The sequence below is a fragment of the Phoenix dactylifera genome, chromosome 11 (genome assembly GCF_009389715.1).
Source record: "Phoenix dactylifera cultivar Barhee BC4 chromosome 11, palm_55x_up_171113_PBpolish2nd_filt_p, whole genome shotgun sequence".
Taxonomy (NCBI): Eukaryota; Viridiplantae; Streptophyta; class Magnoliopsida; order Arecales; family Arecaceae; genus Phoenix; species Phoenix dactylifera.
In genome coordinates, this window is record NC_052402.1 from 18,236,020 (window position 1) to 18,255,411 (window position 19,392).

Sequence of the window (19,392 nt, forward strand, 5' to 3'; positions counted from 1 at the left end):
CTGTTGCCGGCTCGGCCAGATCCGGCGGCCCGGGGCTGCCCCCCGAACCCCAGGGTACCCGCGGCCGAGGCCGCGGTGTCCGGTTCGTCCGCAGGCCGAGCCCGGTTGGGTTCGGCCCGGGTGGTCATCGAGTACGCGGCCTGTGAGTCCAGTCCGACCTAGGGCTTGTGGGTTTTTCTCCCTCTCCTGTGTCGGCCTCCTCCCCTCTGTTTCACTGTTGACACAGAGGGGGAGAGCACCCCACAGAGGGGTTTCTTTACTTCTATTAAACCATAACCCTAAAACTCCTTACCTTGGCCGGTTGCAGTCGGCAGTGCTTCCTCCCTAGTAGTCCTTCCTTTCCCAGAGCTTCAGAGCTCCTTGGCCTTAGGCTCCAGGGCTTCGGCTCTCTCTCTCGTTCTCTCGTTCGGTGTTTAGGGGGGTCTGTGATTTGGGGTTGCCGGCAGAGGCTTAAATATTTGATTAGAGGATGAAACCCTCGTCTGAGACGTCCCATCCTCTCCTTTCCTCCATATTTCGGGACTGGCCGCCGCCCCCCCTGTCTCCGGCGCGCCGGCATCGGCTGCCAGCAGGGGGGCGCGGTAACCCCCCCTGTCGGTCTTATCCCTTCGTTTTTTTTTTTTTTTTTAAACCTTATACAGCACTGCCCACAGTGAAATTTGGGCCCAAACCCTTAACTGGGCCCATTTCTTATTGGGCCTAGTAGGTTGTGGGCCCGGACATTACAGATATGAACATAAATTTAAATATGAATACAAATCTAAATACTTGAGCGAGAATGAATATTCTTGATTATAAAAACTATTCTATTAAAATAAAATAAATTTGCTTATATACTTAGTATTAATAAAAAAATTTATTTAAATTATTACTTGAATTATCTAAATAAAGTATGTATTACTTACTTAGCTATTGAGCTCATTATTTGATTTCTTCTTTCTTTACTGATTTAGAGAACTAATTGTTGATAAAGACCATATGAGAGTGTAACTAGATATAAGAGCAAAATTCTCAGCATAATCTAGAACTAGTGTTTATGTTCATAGAATATTTATTGCATGTATTTTATAGGTTTTCTTTCTTTGATTGAACAATTGAATAACAATTCCAACTAGATTCTTATGGACAAAATTCTTGAAGTTTGTCAATAGTTTTGAACTTGTTAATTATTAAATTTCAAATTTTAGTTGTTTTGATTTTATTTTGCTATCTTATTTATTCTATCATGACATCTTTTATATGCCTGACTTACGTGTGGGGTAATGCTCTATGAGTATGTAGCAGTTACCATGTCTCTAACTTGTAATTTTAGGTTACGGTTATGATATACAGATAACTGAGATAAGATTAATTAGAAATATTTTGGAAATATAGAGAGAGAGATATATGAACTAGGAATATTTTGGGATGTAAAAGTAGGGAAATCCAGCAACTTCATAAAATGCTAGTTATAATAAATGTGCAAACATACGTCGATGCTAAAGATTTTAGATATGGGATAATTTAACTAAATATTAATTCTAAAAACTTTTTATAATCCATTACATTTTATCTTCCACTCTTGAATCAGAATGATCTCTCTTCCTTCTCTTTTCGAAGTTCTTGAAATCTAGATACTAGGATATCTTTTTTATAAGTTTTTGAATTATTTCTTTGTTGTAAAATCAGGTTTTCTATCAATATCCAACAATTTTAGAATTCCTTATTAAATCAGGTTTCTCTCAAAGTCCAAAAATTGGTAACATCAATATCCAGATTGATGTTTCCTGCTACTTGGATGTGTCCAAGAAAGACCCCAGCCACCAAAATAGCTAATGTTCAAGGGTCCAGTTGGTTGGTAACACCTGCAACCTTGGAAGGAGGCTTAGATGCAGCTCTCATTATAAAATTAGCGCCAACCGAGCATATGCTGATTTAAACATCAATAAGAATCTGCTAAATTAAAGAAAAAATAATCTATTACTTGACAGCCTATAACCCAAGAGCTACATGGCAGCAATTGAGCCTCCTTACCCCAAAGCAGATACAAATTCCTGGGGTTAAGCAGTCTTAGGGGGGCTACACAGGTCAGATCATGACCTGAATAGTTAAGTAACAAACAGAAATAACATAAGTGCCAATAACCAAACACAAAGGATCAATCAAAAGAAACAACTGAGTATGAAAGTTCATGCACTCAAATCCTAAGGATGGAGTTTGTAAAGAAACAGTTTCAGGGGCGAAGTTTGTAAAGAAGATTGCCCTGTGCATGCCTGCAACTTGCCATCAGCCACTGGGTATATACCATGCTCGACTTCATCCGTATCTCCTGCATGCTCAGTTCATTAGCTACATGTATGAATTGAGTCTTATATCAGTTTCTTTGTAAGAGTTTCTTTGTTAAGAACTTGCTAATAATCCTACCAATTGAACTGGGGGTCGTAGACATTCAGGTCCATTGCCCAGTCTTGTCTTTGCGTTTCAGAATTGCATGGCTGTGTAATATGAGGTTCTATAGTTTCTCCGTTGCTCTCACGATGAGACCAAGAACCATCCCCATGACAATATCTCCCAGGTTGGATCAAGGATGGTTGCTGCTCTCCCCTTGAAAACCTGGATGGAGCAGTTGCAAACATGGGATTGCTGTTCCGCTGAGCTCCACATTGCACTGGAGTGACTGGGGAAGCCATTAACATAGAGGCACTCATTCTAGTTTGTTGATCCTGGGTTGTGATTCTTGTGGAGTTGACTCCATCAAAATCAAGCTCATGCTGGAAGTAAGGCCCAAAAAACCACGGTAAGAATATTTAGATGAATACTGATATAAAATTCATCAAGTATCAATTATACTTTATATTGACTAAAATGCTGTCAAATGTTAAAAGGCTTAGCTAAGTGAAGAAGAATTGTAGATAGAGTAACATTTAAACCCCTAAATGCTGTCAGAGAAATAGGTGCAGGAACAAGACCAAAGAGAAAAAAAAAAGAACAAAAATGGAGAGATAGGATGCCACTAAATCCCAATAACATGGCCTTTGATTCCCCGATCAGTCATTGATGTGGAAACAGGAAAAGGGAAAAGGGAACTTTTCTAAAAAGAAAAGGATATTTAACCATACTCTGAGCAAACAAGTAATCCAGAGTACAGAAAAGAAAATCTATGAAAATCTGTGACTTAACTTATTTATGCAAGTTTTTTATGTAAAGTTAATGCCACAGTTTGGCTAAATGAAAGAAAATTTAAATGGTATTCATCTGTAGATGGTAACAAGTTCACATTGCACATATTTCAATTGCAATATGTAGCTGATGGATCCCAGATAACTGCTTGGACAAATCTGAACAGTCCATCAATTGTACTGACTGTGAAGCTCATGGATCTCATCTGTCCGCTGGCCACATATTGCACAATGTTATCCCTTTGTTTTTAGAAGACCCACCTCTAACTACATGAAATGAATTTATCTAATTTTTGCCCAAGGTCTATGTTTACCAATAAGCAAATGTGAACAAAACTCTTAAATCTCAGTAGTGGAGGATATTGTAAGAACTGCCACTTAGATGACCAAAAGAAACCACTCACAACATTTCCAAGGCATATTGGACTCAATCTTCTCATAGTTCCGATGTTTGGTTGTCTATGTTGTTTCTTCAAAGTTCAAACAGATAACAATAAAACCTGATTTTCTGTTCAACAGGCTTTAAGAAAAATACAGGGGCCTCTTTTTTATAGAAATTTTTCAGGTTGTATTAACATGCAATTTTTATGAAAAAAGTTTTATGGAAAGGAACCAACCTAGTGTTTTCTTAAAACTATTTTAATTTAGATTTTGTATAAACTCATTTAGTAAAACCTGACAACCAAACAATTTATATAGTAAAACTAATTGTGATGGTTTGAAATCCAGCTGAAATGGGCCAGAATGACCAGTGCCATACTTGTCTGGCCAAAAAAGAGCATTGGGACTAATCCCGGGTTGCCGAAACTACTGGAAATGAGTTGTCCCGGCCAAAACGGGGCAAAACCTGGTGGGTACCTATCGGTGCTGATTCCAGTTTGGCTAGTATGACACATGTTTCGTGTAGCTCGGTCAAACTGGATCAGTATCGACTGAAACCAATATCAGTACAACTGGTATGCAGGCTGTTCTAACTGAGATGGCAATTAAGAAAAAAAAAGATAAGAATAGGAGGAAGGGGGGCATGTGGGGTGTCCTTCCCCTTTTTGAGCACACATCATGAGAAGTCTGCCTCTCTTCCTTGCTTTTGTGCAATCTAAGACAGGTGAGAAAGAAAGGGAAGAGGAGAGAAAAGAAAGAAAAGGGGACGAGAGGTGAAGGAGAGAGAGGTAGCATGCATATTAGAGCAGCGGCGGGTGCATTCAATGAGATTCTCCCCCTTTTCTTGATAGCAAGGATTGGCAAAAAACAAAAAAATGAGGAAAATTCGTGCCACTCTTTTCGTATGGCATGAATTGATTATATGTTGTGGGGTGGATAATGAACTACAACAAAGTGATTTTGTTTTTCAACAAATATTTTATTTTTATAAATTATTATTACTTTTGGATTAGAATATTAATAATAAATAAAATAAATAAAATTTGGGGATAAAAATTATAGCATGTGTATATCTGTAGTGCATGCATGTATAATTTTTTGGCTTGGATTAGATAACCAACAGCTTGTTTGGAAGCCCCAAGTAAATTATCCCATCAAAATGATCCAATCAACCACTGAAAAATATATGTAGTACCCACTAGGTGTGCATAAAAAAACTCTTAAAATAAATATATTGTTCAATATATTATAATTTTTTCATAAAAATAATCAAAATATAAAATTTTGAAAAATCTAAGAATACGGATATCATTACTCCTATATCATATCCATTGAAAAATATAACTAAATCGCTAAAAATATGAAATAATGCCACCCTAGTAGCCTTATTATGCATAGAAACATGAAAAAAAATAAACAAGGAAAAGAGAGGGATTTTTGCCATCCCAATATGGTACCAAGATGAAGCCATATACCACTATCGTTACAGGATGGGCTGATACCATACAAGTTTGACCAAAACTGGTACTACCACCAGTACCAATTTTTAAAACCTCGCCAATTGTTGTATTTGGCATTTTTTGGTCTTTGAGAATATATGCAAATCTTTATATATCATCTCCACGAACTACATTATGCTAAAAGAGGCAAATTTAAAGTATGGTTTATTCGAAATCCCAATAAATGAATAGCATAATACCCCATGGTTGTTGTTTGTATCATCTTGTGCCACTTCCATGTAAGAGGGGACAAGATTTAAATTTGTAAAATTCAACTCAATTCACCTCAATTAAGCCTTAATCCCAAATTAGTTGGGTTCAGCTACATGAATCCTTTTCCTCCACTCCAATCTGTTTAGAGTCAAAGACTTAAATTTGTAGCTGTGAACAATTAATATAAGTAGCTATCTGCTATTCACTGGCTCACGAAAGTTCATGTAAGCAATTCTTAGTGTGTCAGTCAGCCTTCATGCAAGCCTACTTGCACCAGTCAATGGTAGATGGCAAGCACATAGGAAAACTATTATGCATGCCCACTCACCTAAGAAAATCCCATGAAGTAGGAATTTTGTGAGCAAAATATAATTGCATAGATAAGTGTTCTGAGTGGTTTCCATAATCCACAAGTGGCTTTAACTAATGCAGCTAATAAAAAGAACTACTTCTGACATGGAAAAGAAGTTTTCTTGTACTTGTTCATGCATCTAAAGAGTGTTTGCACTTGGGTTCGTTAACCATGCTGACCTATTCCGAACCTAATATTTCATAAATAAGAACATGGATTGATCTTAGTCCCTTCTTCCAGGCAAATAACCTTCCTGCTTGGAAAGATAACATGGATATCACTTTTGCATGTATCTAGAAGAATTTGACATGGGAACTCTTAGGCTCCATTCAAGCAAAGGTTGAAGTGGAATAAGGTCCCTGAGGATGATAGTGTTATTTTGATGATTAACAAGCAATTCTCTAGAGTATGCTATAAGTTAAAATTGATACTTCATTTATAAGTTCATTGCTCTCAGTACATTTGCTTAATTGGAAATATATATATGGTCTTGTTCATTTGGATAAATCTAACCTTGAGAATGCAGCAAAGTGTGGATTGAGTCGACCCATAGGTTGATTGGGTCGACCCCGGCACATCGAGGAATCATCTGGCACACTCCTGCAAAAACAGCACAAATGAACAGTGAGTTGGGTCGACCCAAGGTAAGCATGAGTCGACCCAACCTCCAAAGAACCTCAAAATGCAAAGGAAGAATGCTCTCTGGATTTACTGAGAGGGTCGACCCAAGAAGAAGTTGAGTCGACCCAAGTAAACCTTGAGTCGACCCAAGGAAAGGTTGAGTCGACCCAAGGCAACAGAAGGCTGAATTTCAAGTTTCTGTGTTTTCTGAGAGGGTCGACCCAAGAAATGGTTGAGTCGACCCAAGTAAAGGTTGGGTCGACCCAAGGACAGGTTGAGCCGACCCAAACACGGGCTGAACATAACGGCTAGTTGTGCAGAAATGCTTTTTGGACTCCCAACGGTTATAAACGGCTAGTTTCTTCAATCCAACGGTCAGAAAGGACTATTTGGAGGTTGGAGAAGTATTTAAGAGGGAGTATTCATCAGAGGAAGCAAGCTTTGGGGAAAATACATCAAGTGCATTCAAGAGAGAACCCTAGCAAGACAAGCTTCATCAAGAGCTTCATTCAAGAATCAAAGAAAGGGATTGAGCAGATTCAAAGAGGCATTAAGAGCTCCTTCCCCCATTGAAGAGTGAAGCTTCCTTGACCAAGAAGAGCAAAGCGACTTCAAAGCGATAATTTCTGTCTAACTCTTCTTGTTGTTCATATTGCTTTATATGCTCATCTGGGAGTTTAAATCTTTTCTTTTCATTTGTTTAAACACTTTGTAAAGGTTCGTTGGTAAGCCCGCAAAACCAACAAAGGTTTTTGGTGAACCCGGAAAACCAAAGTTGTATAGGTTCGTTGGTGAGCCCGCAAAACCAACAAGGTTCGTTGGTGAGCCCGCAAAACCAACAAAGGTTTTTGGTGAACCCGGAAAACCAAAGTACAAAGGTTCGTTGGTGAGCCCGCAAAACCAACAAAGATTTTTGGTGAACCCGGAAAACCAAAGTGTATAGGTTCGTTGGTGAGCCCGTAAAACCAACAAAGGTTCTTGGTGAGCCCGGAAAACCAAGTGTATAGGTTCGTTGGTGAGCCCGTAAAACCAACAAGGTTTTTGGATTGTGAGCCCGGAAAATAATCCAACTGTAATCCGCAAGATTATAGTGAATTCCCAAGGGTACGCTTGGGGAGTGGACGTAGGTGCTAAGGAGAGCACCGAACCACTATATATTGGTGTGTTTGCATTGTGTTTGTGCTTTCATTTTCTCTTGCTTTATCTTCTCTTCTTGCATTAGATTAACTCACTTAAATAACCTAAGAGAGCATCCATCGCACTTAATTAAGAAAGTTTTAAAAGTACCAAAAATTTAGAAGAAACCAATTCACCCCCCCCCCTCTTGGATTGTCACCTTGGGCAACAAGTGGTATCAGAGCAAGGTGCTCTAATAGTACCCATTGATCTCACAATCAAGAGTTAAAGATCATGACAACCCAAGTGGGATGTTCTATAGGAGAGGGACAATTAATTGATAGACCACCTCTATTTAATGGCACAAACTACACTTATTGGAAAGCTAGAATGAGGATATTCATTCAAGCTTCAAACTATGAATTATGGTACATCATTACTAGAGGCCCTCACTCACTCTCTCACACTATTAATGAAAAAGACTTAGCACAATTGAATGCTAATGCTATGAACATACTATATTGTGCTATCCATGAAACTGAATTTAATAAAATCTCTGCATGTTTATCTGCTAAGGAAATCTGGGATACTTTAGAAAATATTTATGACAATATTCTGTTTAGCTCACATATGCTTCAATTACATACTAACAGTGAGCCTGCAGAAAACGATGTTGAATCTCCCAATCCGGAAGAAAGAACAACAAATGAAGAATTCGGTGATGAAAACAAGGATCCATACCCAAACACCGAAAAATTCAAAAGCTTCCTAAAGACAAAGAAGAAGAGGAAGCAAGAAGAAAGTAAGAAAGAGATAAAAAGGAAGAAAGCCTTGACCAAGGAAGAGTCAAGCAAGAAAATAAAAGTTAGGAGCAACAATGATGATACTAGCTCCAAAGAAATACAAGGGGTAACTAACTTGTGCTTTATGGCACAAGAAGATAAGGTACAATCTGAATCTACTCTTACATCAAATGATTTTCAAGAAGAATTTTCTTATGATGAATTATTAAATGCTTTTCATGAATTGTATTGTGAATGTAGAAAACTAGCTATGAAGAATAAAAATTCTAAGAAACTAAATCTAAAAATTTCAAAAGAAAGAAATTCTTTTGGTGAAATACAAGACAAACTAAATTCTGAAAATGAAAGCTTAAGGTTAAATTCAGAACAATTGATTCAGAAAAATCAGAATTTAATTAAAGAAAATCAAAACCTAAATGAAGAAATCAACCAATTAAAATCTTTTATTAACAAATCCACTGTAAGTTCAGAAAAATTAAAAACGATGTTTGAAAGCCAACATGCTGTTTTTGATAAATCAAGACTTGGCTGGATTCCTTTGCTCAATAATAAAACCCTAAAGAAAAAGGTTATCAATTTGCCAAGCAAACCATCAAATAAGATAACTTATTTCAAATATAAAAAGATTGGGCATAAAAACTTTACTTATGGTTCTAATTCGAATAAATCAAATGGTAAAGTTATTACGATTAAACAAATTTGGATTCCAAAAGGAACCATATGCACTAACCCTCAAGGACCCAAGCAAGCTTGGGTACCCAAAATGAAAAATATGAGGGTATAGATGTAGGTGTGCCAAGCTACCCATGGAACAAATGAAATTTTCATACAAATGGATGCATTGACACATAATTAAAGATAAGTCTCATTTTATTCATTAAATTTAGTATAAGGTTTAACATTCTACTTCGTGTATTGAAATTATCTTTTTTATGAAATTACGATACTCTCTGCATCAAAGTTTTTAAATGCCTCATATGTTAAATTTTATCTCAACGAGTTTAGCATGAAACTTTCTAGTGCTTGCATCATGATAAGAAAACAATGAATGGATATATATATAACCTTCTTCTTCAAGTTTACAAAAATCTAAATTTCCTCTCTAGTATAAACACTTGATGCTGATTTCATACCTTCATGTTAAAACTTTATTGAGCATAATACTTATGAAATCTTATTTCATTATTTGTGAAGGTATGAGTATAATTTATCATAATATCACTCATTCCTTATGTGATTATTTGAAATATATTATGATTTACTCTATAAGTCGCATGTATGCATCATATGTTTCAATCATAAATGATTAATGTGTCGTGATCATAATGAAAATTCTACTAAAAAGTTTTATAACAATGATTTTTTTTTTTAGTAATTCTCAAGACTATTCAAAAAATCTAAGATTAATAAATCTGATCTTTAAAGTGTCTCATTTAGTATAATCACTGTATCCTTGATTGAATGATTAATATCCTTACATAAAATTATCTCGAATTCTATTGATTAATGTTAACACGTCATGTTTAATCTGAGCATAAAAATATTCTAAAAGTATGAATATTAATTCCTTTGAACCATCTCCCATAAGTCAAATATAAAATCTTAATTAATCTAAAAGAAAATTGCCTATCTCTCTAAAACAAGATTATTTGTATTGAAAGCCGAATCATAACCAGAATTTTGATAGAAACAACTATTTAAAATAACTTGATTAAAACTTAACTGGTATATTTTATTGATAATTATTTTAGGCAAATAGAATCTAAGCTAAATTGCTTCTGAAAATAAAAAAAAATTGGTTTGACTTTGATAAATCTTCCTATTGCCTCACATGGGTGTCCTTGAACCATATTATTTAATAAAATTATCTCTTTAGTTCAAGTGACTTGTGCTTGCTTATATTTAGACAATCTCTTGAGTAAAGTGACTTAATATTCAATTATTGTCATATCTTATGTTGAGTCATCTAGCTAAAGAAATATATTGTATGAATGTTTTGTATCTTGAAGAAACTAATGACTTTCCTTCAAGAAAGAAAAAGAGTTTATTAATGATACAGGATTTATGAGCAAGAAATTTCAACTTGAAGGACACCTTGATGAAAGATACAATAAACATTCCTTTGCAAACAAAAAAGGAGAGAGATTTTCTTCAGCCAAGGGTGTAAAGAATCTAAAAGGTATTTGGCTTGAAGAATGCTAAATACACTGGTAATCTAAACTCTTCTCTTGTGAGTTAGTTGAGCAAAATCAATAATCTGAAATTATATGGTAGCATGATTAAACCTTTAATTGCTGATCATCTTGATATCATGCTTCATTCTCATGCTAGTGATGATTGTTTCATGGTGTGATTAAATTGAAGTTTACTTTTTCCTATATAATGCATAACCATGAAATACACAAGTTTATGCCTCAAATCTCTAATTCAAAATAACTTGTGATAAGCTATGAATCATTGGGCATAATGAAAATGCTGTTTGCATGATATATATTTATATGCAGCATATTAGATTAATTCTTTATTCTGCTCTTTCATGTAACTACTTGAAAATAACAAAAAGAGAGAGAGGTAAAGAAAAGAAAATGGATATTATTCAAGAGAAGTAAAATCTAAGTAAAGGCAAATACTTCAATCTTAAGGAAAAGCAAAACAAGCATAATACATTCGGCACATTTGTGAGACTAATATGAACATTCCTTTGGAAGAGATAAAATCCGTAATTAATTACAGGAAAAGGTTGAAGTGAACATTTTAAACCTTCTATATTGCTCATCATAGGGATGGTGCCAATGGGGAGGCTAGTGGTAGTACCCGGCACTATTTGACCCAACTATTCGGTGCAGGGCATATTAGGGACGGCACAAGAGGGAGGCTAGTGGTAGTACCTCGTGCCCCTTCCAACTCCACCGGATAGGGAGCAAATAGAATATAGAGCATAGAAAAGTAAAACCGAAAAATAAATGAAGATAATCAAAATGTTCATTGAATGGTTAAAGAAAGAAATTAAAAATTTGGGGAATGAATGATAAATAAATAAAAATATATAAGAAGGTTGTGAAAAATCAAATGAAGTTTGAATCACTTGAAAACACACCTTAAGGATAAAATCAGTGCTAAATTGTATTTAAATAAAGGAAATTTTATTTGAAAAGAATTGATTTTGATCCATGACATGCTTGTTATGTTTTGCATATTTTGAATTATGTGTTTTCAATATTCAAATAGCAAAGATCTTTCCTAGATATAACTTGTAATGCTTCATGCCTATAAATTTTGATTGAAACATGTTATTACCAACAACAACATCATTTTGTTTTAATGAATATATTTTGAAAAATAAAAAAAAAATTATTTGAATTTGCAAATTAGGCAAAATGGATTGATTCTGACATATCTTTTATCTTGCCTAACATTAGTACATAATATCCTCCAATTTGTACCAAAATTCAATATGAATTACAAAGACTCTGGATGTGCTCTAATGTTCTTGAAATATGTGTCTTCAATCTTAATAATTTAAGATGAGCTACAATGTAGAAGATGCATATCTCAAATTATAATCCTGAAAGGCTCCTTGAAAATTATTATGAAATTCAGAATCTGATGTTGTATAAAAGCTTAAACTTAATTTAAAAATGCCTCTATCATTATATTTTTGTAACCTTCATTATATGCTTCAATGATTGCATCATTTTGGGGAATAACTCAATATGAATTTCTAGATAAAATTACAGCTTAAGAAAAATAGAATAATTCTGATGCCTTGATTGCTTGCCCTGATACGCATCTGAAACATATCATTTCTTATCTTCAAAGTGTACTAATATTGGTCTGAATGATGTGTCTTTTGATGATCTTGATTGCAAACAAATATTTTTTAATATATGATTTTATTTTGATATTGAAAAGATTTATTGTGCTTCATATATACATTGCTGAAAAACCTTGATTAAGAAATTGAGTTCTATAAATACATATACTTCAATGGTCATCTATATATTTTTTTTCCTCTCCTACATTGTTAAAGACTTTCATCAAAATATATATGTATATATATTATTAAAAGAGTGAATGATCTCAAGTCTAGAAATATTTCAGCTCACTCAAATGATTCTTAAAAGAAAGAAAATGTAAATGCTTTTGAAAGAATTTGAGCTTCAAATGAATCATTTTCTGATTAATATTTCAGTACATTTTCTCAAAGATTAAGAGGAAGCATAACTTGTTCTTAAAAGATTAAAAAGAGTGATTGCTATAAATTTGAATAACTCTAGATCACTCTACATTCTTGATATCATAAAGTTTCAGTTTTATTCACGTTTATCATTAAAATCTGAAATTCAACAAAAGAAAAGAAAGTTTAAAAGAAAATGCATCTTTTGAGGGGGAGCTTTAAATACTCAATCTCTTTATTGAAAATTATCTTCAAACTCTAAACTCTCAAATGGAATGATTAATTGAGGGGGAGAAAGAAAATTTCAGAGGGAGAGATCATATAGAACTTAATCATGTAAATTCACAACTAAAGATGAGAGAAAGAATACCAAATGTAAAGTGGTATTAAACTCTGTGCTTCATTGAATATCTTTTGAAAGTTGGATTTTCATCTGTACTTAATTGGTAAATCACTTGTTTTGAAAACTAAGTGAAAAGGATTCCATTTGTCTTAGTATTGGAAATTTACTTTGGAATCTACTAATGAGCTCTTATTGGCTTGCACTTTAGCGTTTCAATCATGAGCCAATTCATTTTAATTGATTTTGATGTTATGATCTTTAAAGGAGTAAAAGAAAGTCCTTAAGAGAGCTCTAAAAGAACTTTCAAAGCCTTGAATTTTATGTATCCTACACTACATAAATTCATGTTTTGGTATCTATGCCCCAATACTTTTATTTGGATTTTCATCCGTGCCTTTCTTTGAATATTATTCTTGATACTCCTTGAAATAACTTGAAAAAGATTCCATCTACACTTGATTTTAAAACTATCTTTGGAATCTACATTTAGAGATCACTTCTGGCTTACATTCTAAATATCTCATTCCTAAAGCCAAACACATAGAAATAAGATATCATTTTATTAGGGATCATGTGCAAAATGGAAACATATGAGCATATATGTACTGAAAAACAATTAGCTCACATATTCACAAAACCCTTGAGTGAAGATAGAGTCTGCACGCTAAGGAGGAAATTAGGCATATGTGATCCTTTTTATTGAAGAGATATAAAAGGGAGCAAGCAATCTCATGATACATTCCCCCATTTCTAAAAACCCATGAAACATGAGTCAAACTTGTTATCTATAGATTCCTTACTCATGTATCATTGTCCCATAAAGAGTTTATAAGGATTGGAAGCAAGGAAAACATTTTAGAAGCAAAACGGAAGAGAAAAGAAAAATTTTGCACTTGGGTCAACCCAACCCAGAATAGGGTCGACCCAACGTTGAGTCGACCCAAGAAATTTCTTGAGTCGACCCAACGTCGGGACCCCACTGTTAAAAGAGGGACCCGTGAGCTATCTAGGGCACTGTTTACCCTTTGTCCTCTTCCGAAAATCCTATTTCCCACTCTCAATTAGAGTCTCCCTAGGCTGATCTTAGCATCTATATTTAGAGCCTAGGCTAGAAATCTAGTTCTCGTATGTATCTTGCCTTTTCTCATATATATCTTGCTTTTTCCCTTATGAATCTTGTCTTTCCCTTATATCTTTAAATCTTGATTGTGGAACATTGTACTTTTCATCATTTTGAGCATTAATATATGAAAATGTTCCTATTTTGATCAATGAAGTCTGAAGTTTGTTCTTTATTGCATCTTTTCCCATATATATGTTTTTGATGATAACAAAAAGGGGGAGAAGAGAAGGAAAGAGTATATAAAGGAGAAGAGAAGGAAAGAGTATATAAAAGAGAAGAGAAGGAAAGAGTATATAAAGGGAGAAGAGGAAAGAGTATATAAAGGAGAAGAGAAGGAAAGAGTATATAAAAGAGAAGAGAAGGAAAGAGTATATAAAGGGAGAAGAAAAGAGTATATAAAGGGGGAGACGAAAAGATAGAGTATTCACTCTAAGAAAAGAAAGAGTATTTCATTTGAGAAGAAAGAGTATTACTTTTGTGAGAAAGAGTGAGTAAAGAAGTTATGAAAAGAAAAGAAAAATAAATGGGCAAACAAATTGAAAATCATATAAGAAAGCTTACATATCTAAGGGGGAGCAATTTGTAACAATGAAAATCATCAAATCAAAAATTTCTATCATAATTCAGAATTTGGCACATATAAATTCAGAATTTGGCACGCTCCTTTCTCACCTCGATACATAAGCTGAAACTCTTATTTTATCTCAAATTTTTGAAGTTTCATTGCTAATGAATTATAAATGAAAGGGGGAGCCATTCAAAAAAATCAAATTGGCAAATTTTGAATGATATAGGGGGAGATTTCACTTATATATATGAAAAGCTGAAATTCTGAAATTCAATCCCTTTTATAAACTGATTTTAAAGACAAGTATCAATAGGCTTATACTCTTTATTTTGTAATCATCAAAAAGGGGGAGATTGAGGATGATAGTGTTATTTTGATGATTAACAAGCAATTCTCTAGAGTATGCTATAAGTTAAAATTGATACTTCATTTATAAGTTCATTGCTCTCAGTACATTTGCTTAATTGGAAATATATATATGGTCTTGTTCATTTGGATGAATCTAACCTTGAGAATGCAGCAAAGTGTGGATTGAGTCGACCCATAGGTTGATTGGGTCGACCCCGGCACATCGAGGAATCATCTGGCACACTCCTGCAAAAACAGCACAAATGAACAGTGAGTTGGGTCGACCCAAGGTAAGCAAGAGTCGACCCAACCTCCAAAGAACCTCAAAATGCAAAGGAAGAATGCTCTCTGGATTTACTGAGAGGGTCGACCCAAGAAGAAGTTGAGTCGACCCAAGTAAACCTTGAGTCGACCCAAGGAAAGGTTGAGTCGACCCAAGGCAACAGAAGGCTGAATTTCAAGTTTCTGTGTTTTCTGAGAGGGTCGACCCAAGAAATGGTTGAGTCGACCCAAGTAAAGGTTGGGTCGACCCAAGGACAGGTTGAGCCGACCCAAACACGGGCTGAACATAACGGCTAGTTGTGCAGAAATGCTTTTTGGACTCCCAACGGCTATAAACGGCTAGTTTCTTCAATCCAACGGTCAGAAAGGACTATTTGGAGGTTGGAGAAGTATTTAAGAGGGAGTATTCATCAGAGGAAGCAAGCTTTGGGAAAAATACATCAAGTGCATTCAAGAGAGAACCCTAGCAAGACAAGCTTCATCAAGAGCTTCATTCAAGAATCAAAGAAAGGGATTGAGCAGATTCAAAGAGGCATTAAGAGCTCCTTCCCCCATTGAAGAGTGAAGCTTCCTTGACCAAGAAGAGCAAAGCGACTTCAAAGCGATAATTTCTTTCTAACTCTTCTTGTTGTTCATATTGCTTTATATGCTCATCTAGGAGTTTAAATCTTTTCTTTTCATTTGTTTAAACACTTTGTAAAGGTTCGTTGGTAAGCCCGCAAAACCAACAAAGGTTCGTTGGTAAGCCCGCAAAACCAACAAAGGTTTTTGGTGAACCCGAAAAACCAAAGTTGTATAGGTTCGTTGGTGAGCCCGCAAAACCAACAAGGTTCGTTGGTGAGCCCGCAAAACCAACAAAGGTTTTTGGTGAACCCGGAAAACCAAAGTACAAAGGTTCGTTGGTGAGCCCGCAAAACCAACAAAGGTTTTTGGTGAACCCGGAAAACCAAAGTGTATAGGTTCGTTGGTGAGCCCGTAAAACCAACAAAGGTTCTTGGTAAGCCCGGAAAACCAAGTGTATAGGTTCGTTGGTGAGCCCGTAAAACCAACAAGGTTTTTGGATTGTGAGCCCGGAAAATAATCCAACTGTAATCCGCAAGATTATAGTGAATTCCCAAGGGTACGCTTGGGGAGTGGACGTAGGTGCTAAGGAGAGCACCGAACCACTATATATTGGTGTGTTTGCATTGTGTTTGTGCTTTCATTTTCTCTTGCTTTATCTTCTCTTCTTGCATTAGATTAACTCACTTAAATAACCTAAGAGAGCATCCATCGCACTTAATTAAGAAAGTTTTAAAAGTACCAAAAATTTAGAAGAAACCAATTCACCCCCCCTCTTGGATTGTCACCTTGGGCAACAGTCCCTTTACTCTGGTTGTTCCACTTTTACCGACAAGATGCTAGAAAAATAAGCTAGTTATTCCTACGAAAGAATGGCTATTTTGGAAAATTAATTAGAGCTACTTTTTCCACTTGGAAAGAATTTGATATGATGGAGTTGTTTATTCCAAAGTAAACTGGGTTAGAAGTTAACCTATTTACTCTAGGCTAATTTACTCCACAGCCAGGCGCACACTTGAGAAATATAACATGGGAACAATGTCAGTTTCTTGTATATATGTCATTGATATTGCAAGATGCGTACGCACTGTGAATCACGAGTTGGTGTTGTCATGTGATAAGATAAAATTGATCAAAAAATTGGTAAATAAGATTTTAGACTTGATAACTCCAATGTAGTTTTGCCAAAAGCAGGAGACATGATAATGATAACATCTTGATTCACTGGTTTAAAAATTTAAGGGGTAGTATTATGTGTCCTAAGTTTTCATGTATCAGACATGTTGAAACCTAAAATCTGGAACATTAGAACAAAAGTGCAAACCAATTGTGTATTACTTGGGTAGTGTTCGAATTATCCCTCTATTCCCTCTAGTTCACAAAAAGAAAATAATGATATTAATACCAAACATGGCTTTTCCCTTAAAACCGAGAAGACATTTAATCAAAGTGCATATAGGATTTGAATTTGGTGCGCCAAAAGCAATACAACATTAAGAAGACAGTTGAGGGAGAAATGACCATAGAGAAGCTAGTTATCTAGATATGTTTGGTGTTATGGAGTGGCCCAACAACCTATTTGAAATGTTCTGTATCAACAATTTGACATTTAGAGCCAAAGGCGTGGCATATGGTAGGTCAGGCCATATCTGTGTCCAGCCCAATAGGGCTAAGTTACCTATAAAAACAAAAGACGCATCATTAAACATAGCTTAGATCCAAAGCATGTGTCAACCTACCAACCCAAAAGGTAAAGGGCTTCAATAAACAATTTTTTCTACATTCAAGTAAATATTAGTGCATAAAGATCTTTTGTTTAGTTTTCTCTTTTTATTTATATTTATTTATATATAAAGCCATAAAGGCTGGATAAGCAGGTTCATAATCAACCAGAAGAAAGCTCTACAATTCCTAGGATTACCTTGCCAACTGAAAAAAAAAGTCTATATATTATTGGGGTTATGTTGTAGTTAGATATTGTTTCATTGGACAGATTTGTTTTCTGGTAGTCAAGATTTCATGTGGTACATAATGAGTTAATAACGATGTAGTACCATAGAGATCACACCTTCATTAACAATTTGTGGTGGTTCAAGGAGTCACCTTTAACATTTATGGAAGGGATGTATTTTGTTTTATAAAAGCAGTGCGTTTTTGGAGATCTTACTGTAACACCCAGGCCAACTAATAAGGAACTGGGCCTAGTCCACTTGACCGACCCAGGTGTAAGAGTTGGAGTATGGGACGGGAAAAAAAATGATAGAACCTTGTTCGACTTGTAGTAGGAGAAGAAAAAAAAAAGAATAGAGCCATGTTCGACTTGGAGTAGGAAATAGACTCCTCTTCCATCCCGATTTTCTACAGAAGCTACGAAAGCTAGCCTCCAATGACTATTTAAAGACCCTCACACCCCCTTTCGCCTCACTGCCAATAGATTTTGCGAATCACCACCACTAGATTACCATTGGTTCCTTCTCCTTCTCCTCTTGACTTTTAACGGTCTTGGCTCACGATGCTCACCAGCGATTTCAGTTGAGCGCTCGCTACAATTCCAAGAGGAATTGTTGAAATTATTTGGATCTATAGTTTAGTTTTGCTCGCAAGGTAAGTAATGTTCTACTTTTCTAAATTTTTCATTGATATAATACTATTTTTAACATAAAATAAATAGTTAAATCGATTTATACATGGTTTATGAATTTTATGAGATTTTGTTTGAATGAAAAGTAGTCATGTCATTTCAAAATAATATGTTTTAGACTATTATATTATTTATTGATCTTACATCATATATGCATATTTTGGTTGGAATTTGGACTACATGTTATTCTAAAAAAAAAGAATAATGATATGTATCAAATTTGAACTTTCGATCTGACTATATTTTGGACCCTACCAATTAGGGGTTATGCATTAGCACTTTGATTATTGTTGAGCTCATTGATTCTGGTTCTGGCCCCACCACAAGATATAAATGTGGTATTCTGGCCCACTTCACATAATATAAGTACGGTATTCTGGCTAACTCTGCAAGGTATAAGTGCAATTCTGTTTCTGGCCTAGCCACAAGGTATAAGTGTAGCCACAGTCAAAGGCTATTAGGTTAAATATGATTTATTTCGAATCAGATTTATGATTACGTATATGAATATTTGAAAGGTAAGAAGAGTTTTAATGGATTTGTGTTTTAAAGCAGAATTGGTTGTCTTTACATTGATTGTGGTAATTTGTGTTTCACTGTTGTATCTTATGAAATTGCATGAATTATCTAGTTAATGTATTCATTACTTACTGGATTGTCAAGCTCATTATTTTATATCTTACTGTTTTTACAGATTTGAGAACTAACATAGCATAGGATTATGATTGGGAGAGTGACTAGAGGCTAAATTTGATATCTTTAATTTAGACCAGGATTTGACTAAAGTTTGATGGAAGATTTTTTGCTCTGCAAGGTATAAGTGCAATTCTGTTTCTGGCCTAGCCACAAGGTATAAGTGTAGCCATAGTCAAAGGCTATTAGGTTAAATATGATTTCTTTTGAATCGAATTTATGATTACGTATATGAATATTTGAAAGGTAAGAGTTTTAATTAATTTGTGTTTTAAAGCAAAATTGGTTGTCTTTACATTGATTGTGGTAATTTGTGTTTCACTATTGTATCTTATGAAATTGCATGAATTATCTAGTTAAGGTATTCATTACTTACTGGATTGTCAAGCTCATTATTCTATATCTTACTGTTTTTACAGATTTGAGAACTAACATAACATAGGATTATGATTGGGAGAGTGACTAGAGGCTAAATTTGATATCTTTAATTTAGACCAGGATTTGACTAAAGTT

At 34.9% G+C, this 19,392-nt stretch overlaps 1 protein-coding gene across 3 annotated transcripts in view; it reads right to left on the minus strand.

The window, feature by feature from the left end:
• Positions 1-1,936: 1,936 nt before the first annotated feature.
• The window catches only part of LOC103722457, a 42,757-nt gene continuing 25,301 nt past the window's right edge, over positions 1,937-19,392 (minus strand). For 2 of the 3 annotated variants that reach the window (XR_003388604.2, XM_008813023.3), the window contains exons 3-4: positions 2,404-2,750; positions 1,937-2,308 (exon numbers count right to left, since the gene is read on the minus strand). Coding sequence is in view for 2 of the 3 variants with exons in the window: in XM_008813023.3 (XP_008811245.1) it covers positions 2,296-2,308; positions 2,404-2,750 (360 nt within the window). In the remaining variant the exon portion in view is untranslated. Of the gene's footprint in view, positions 2,329-2,403; positions 2,751-19,392 lie in introns of all 3 variants that reach the window. The other variant, XM_039131813.1, reaches the window with a different exon arrangement.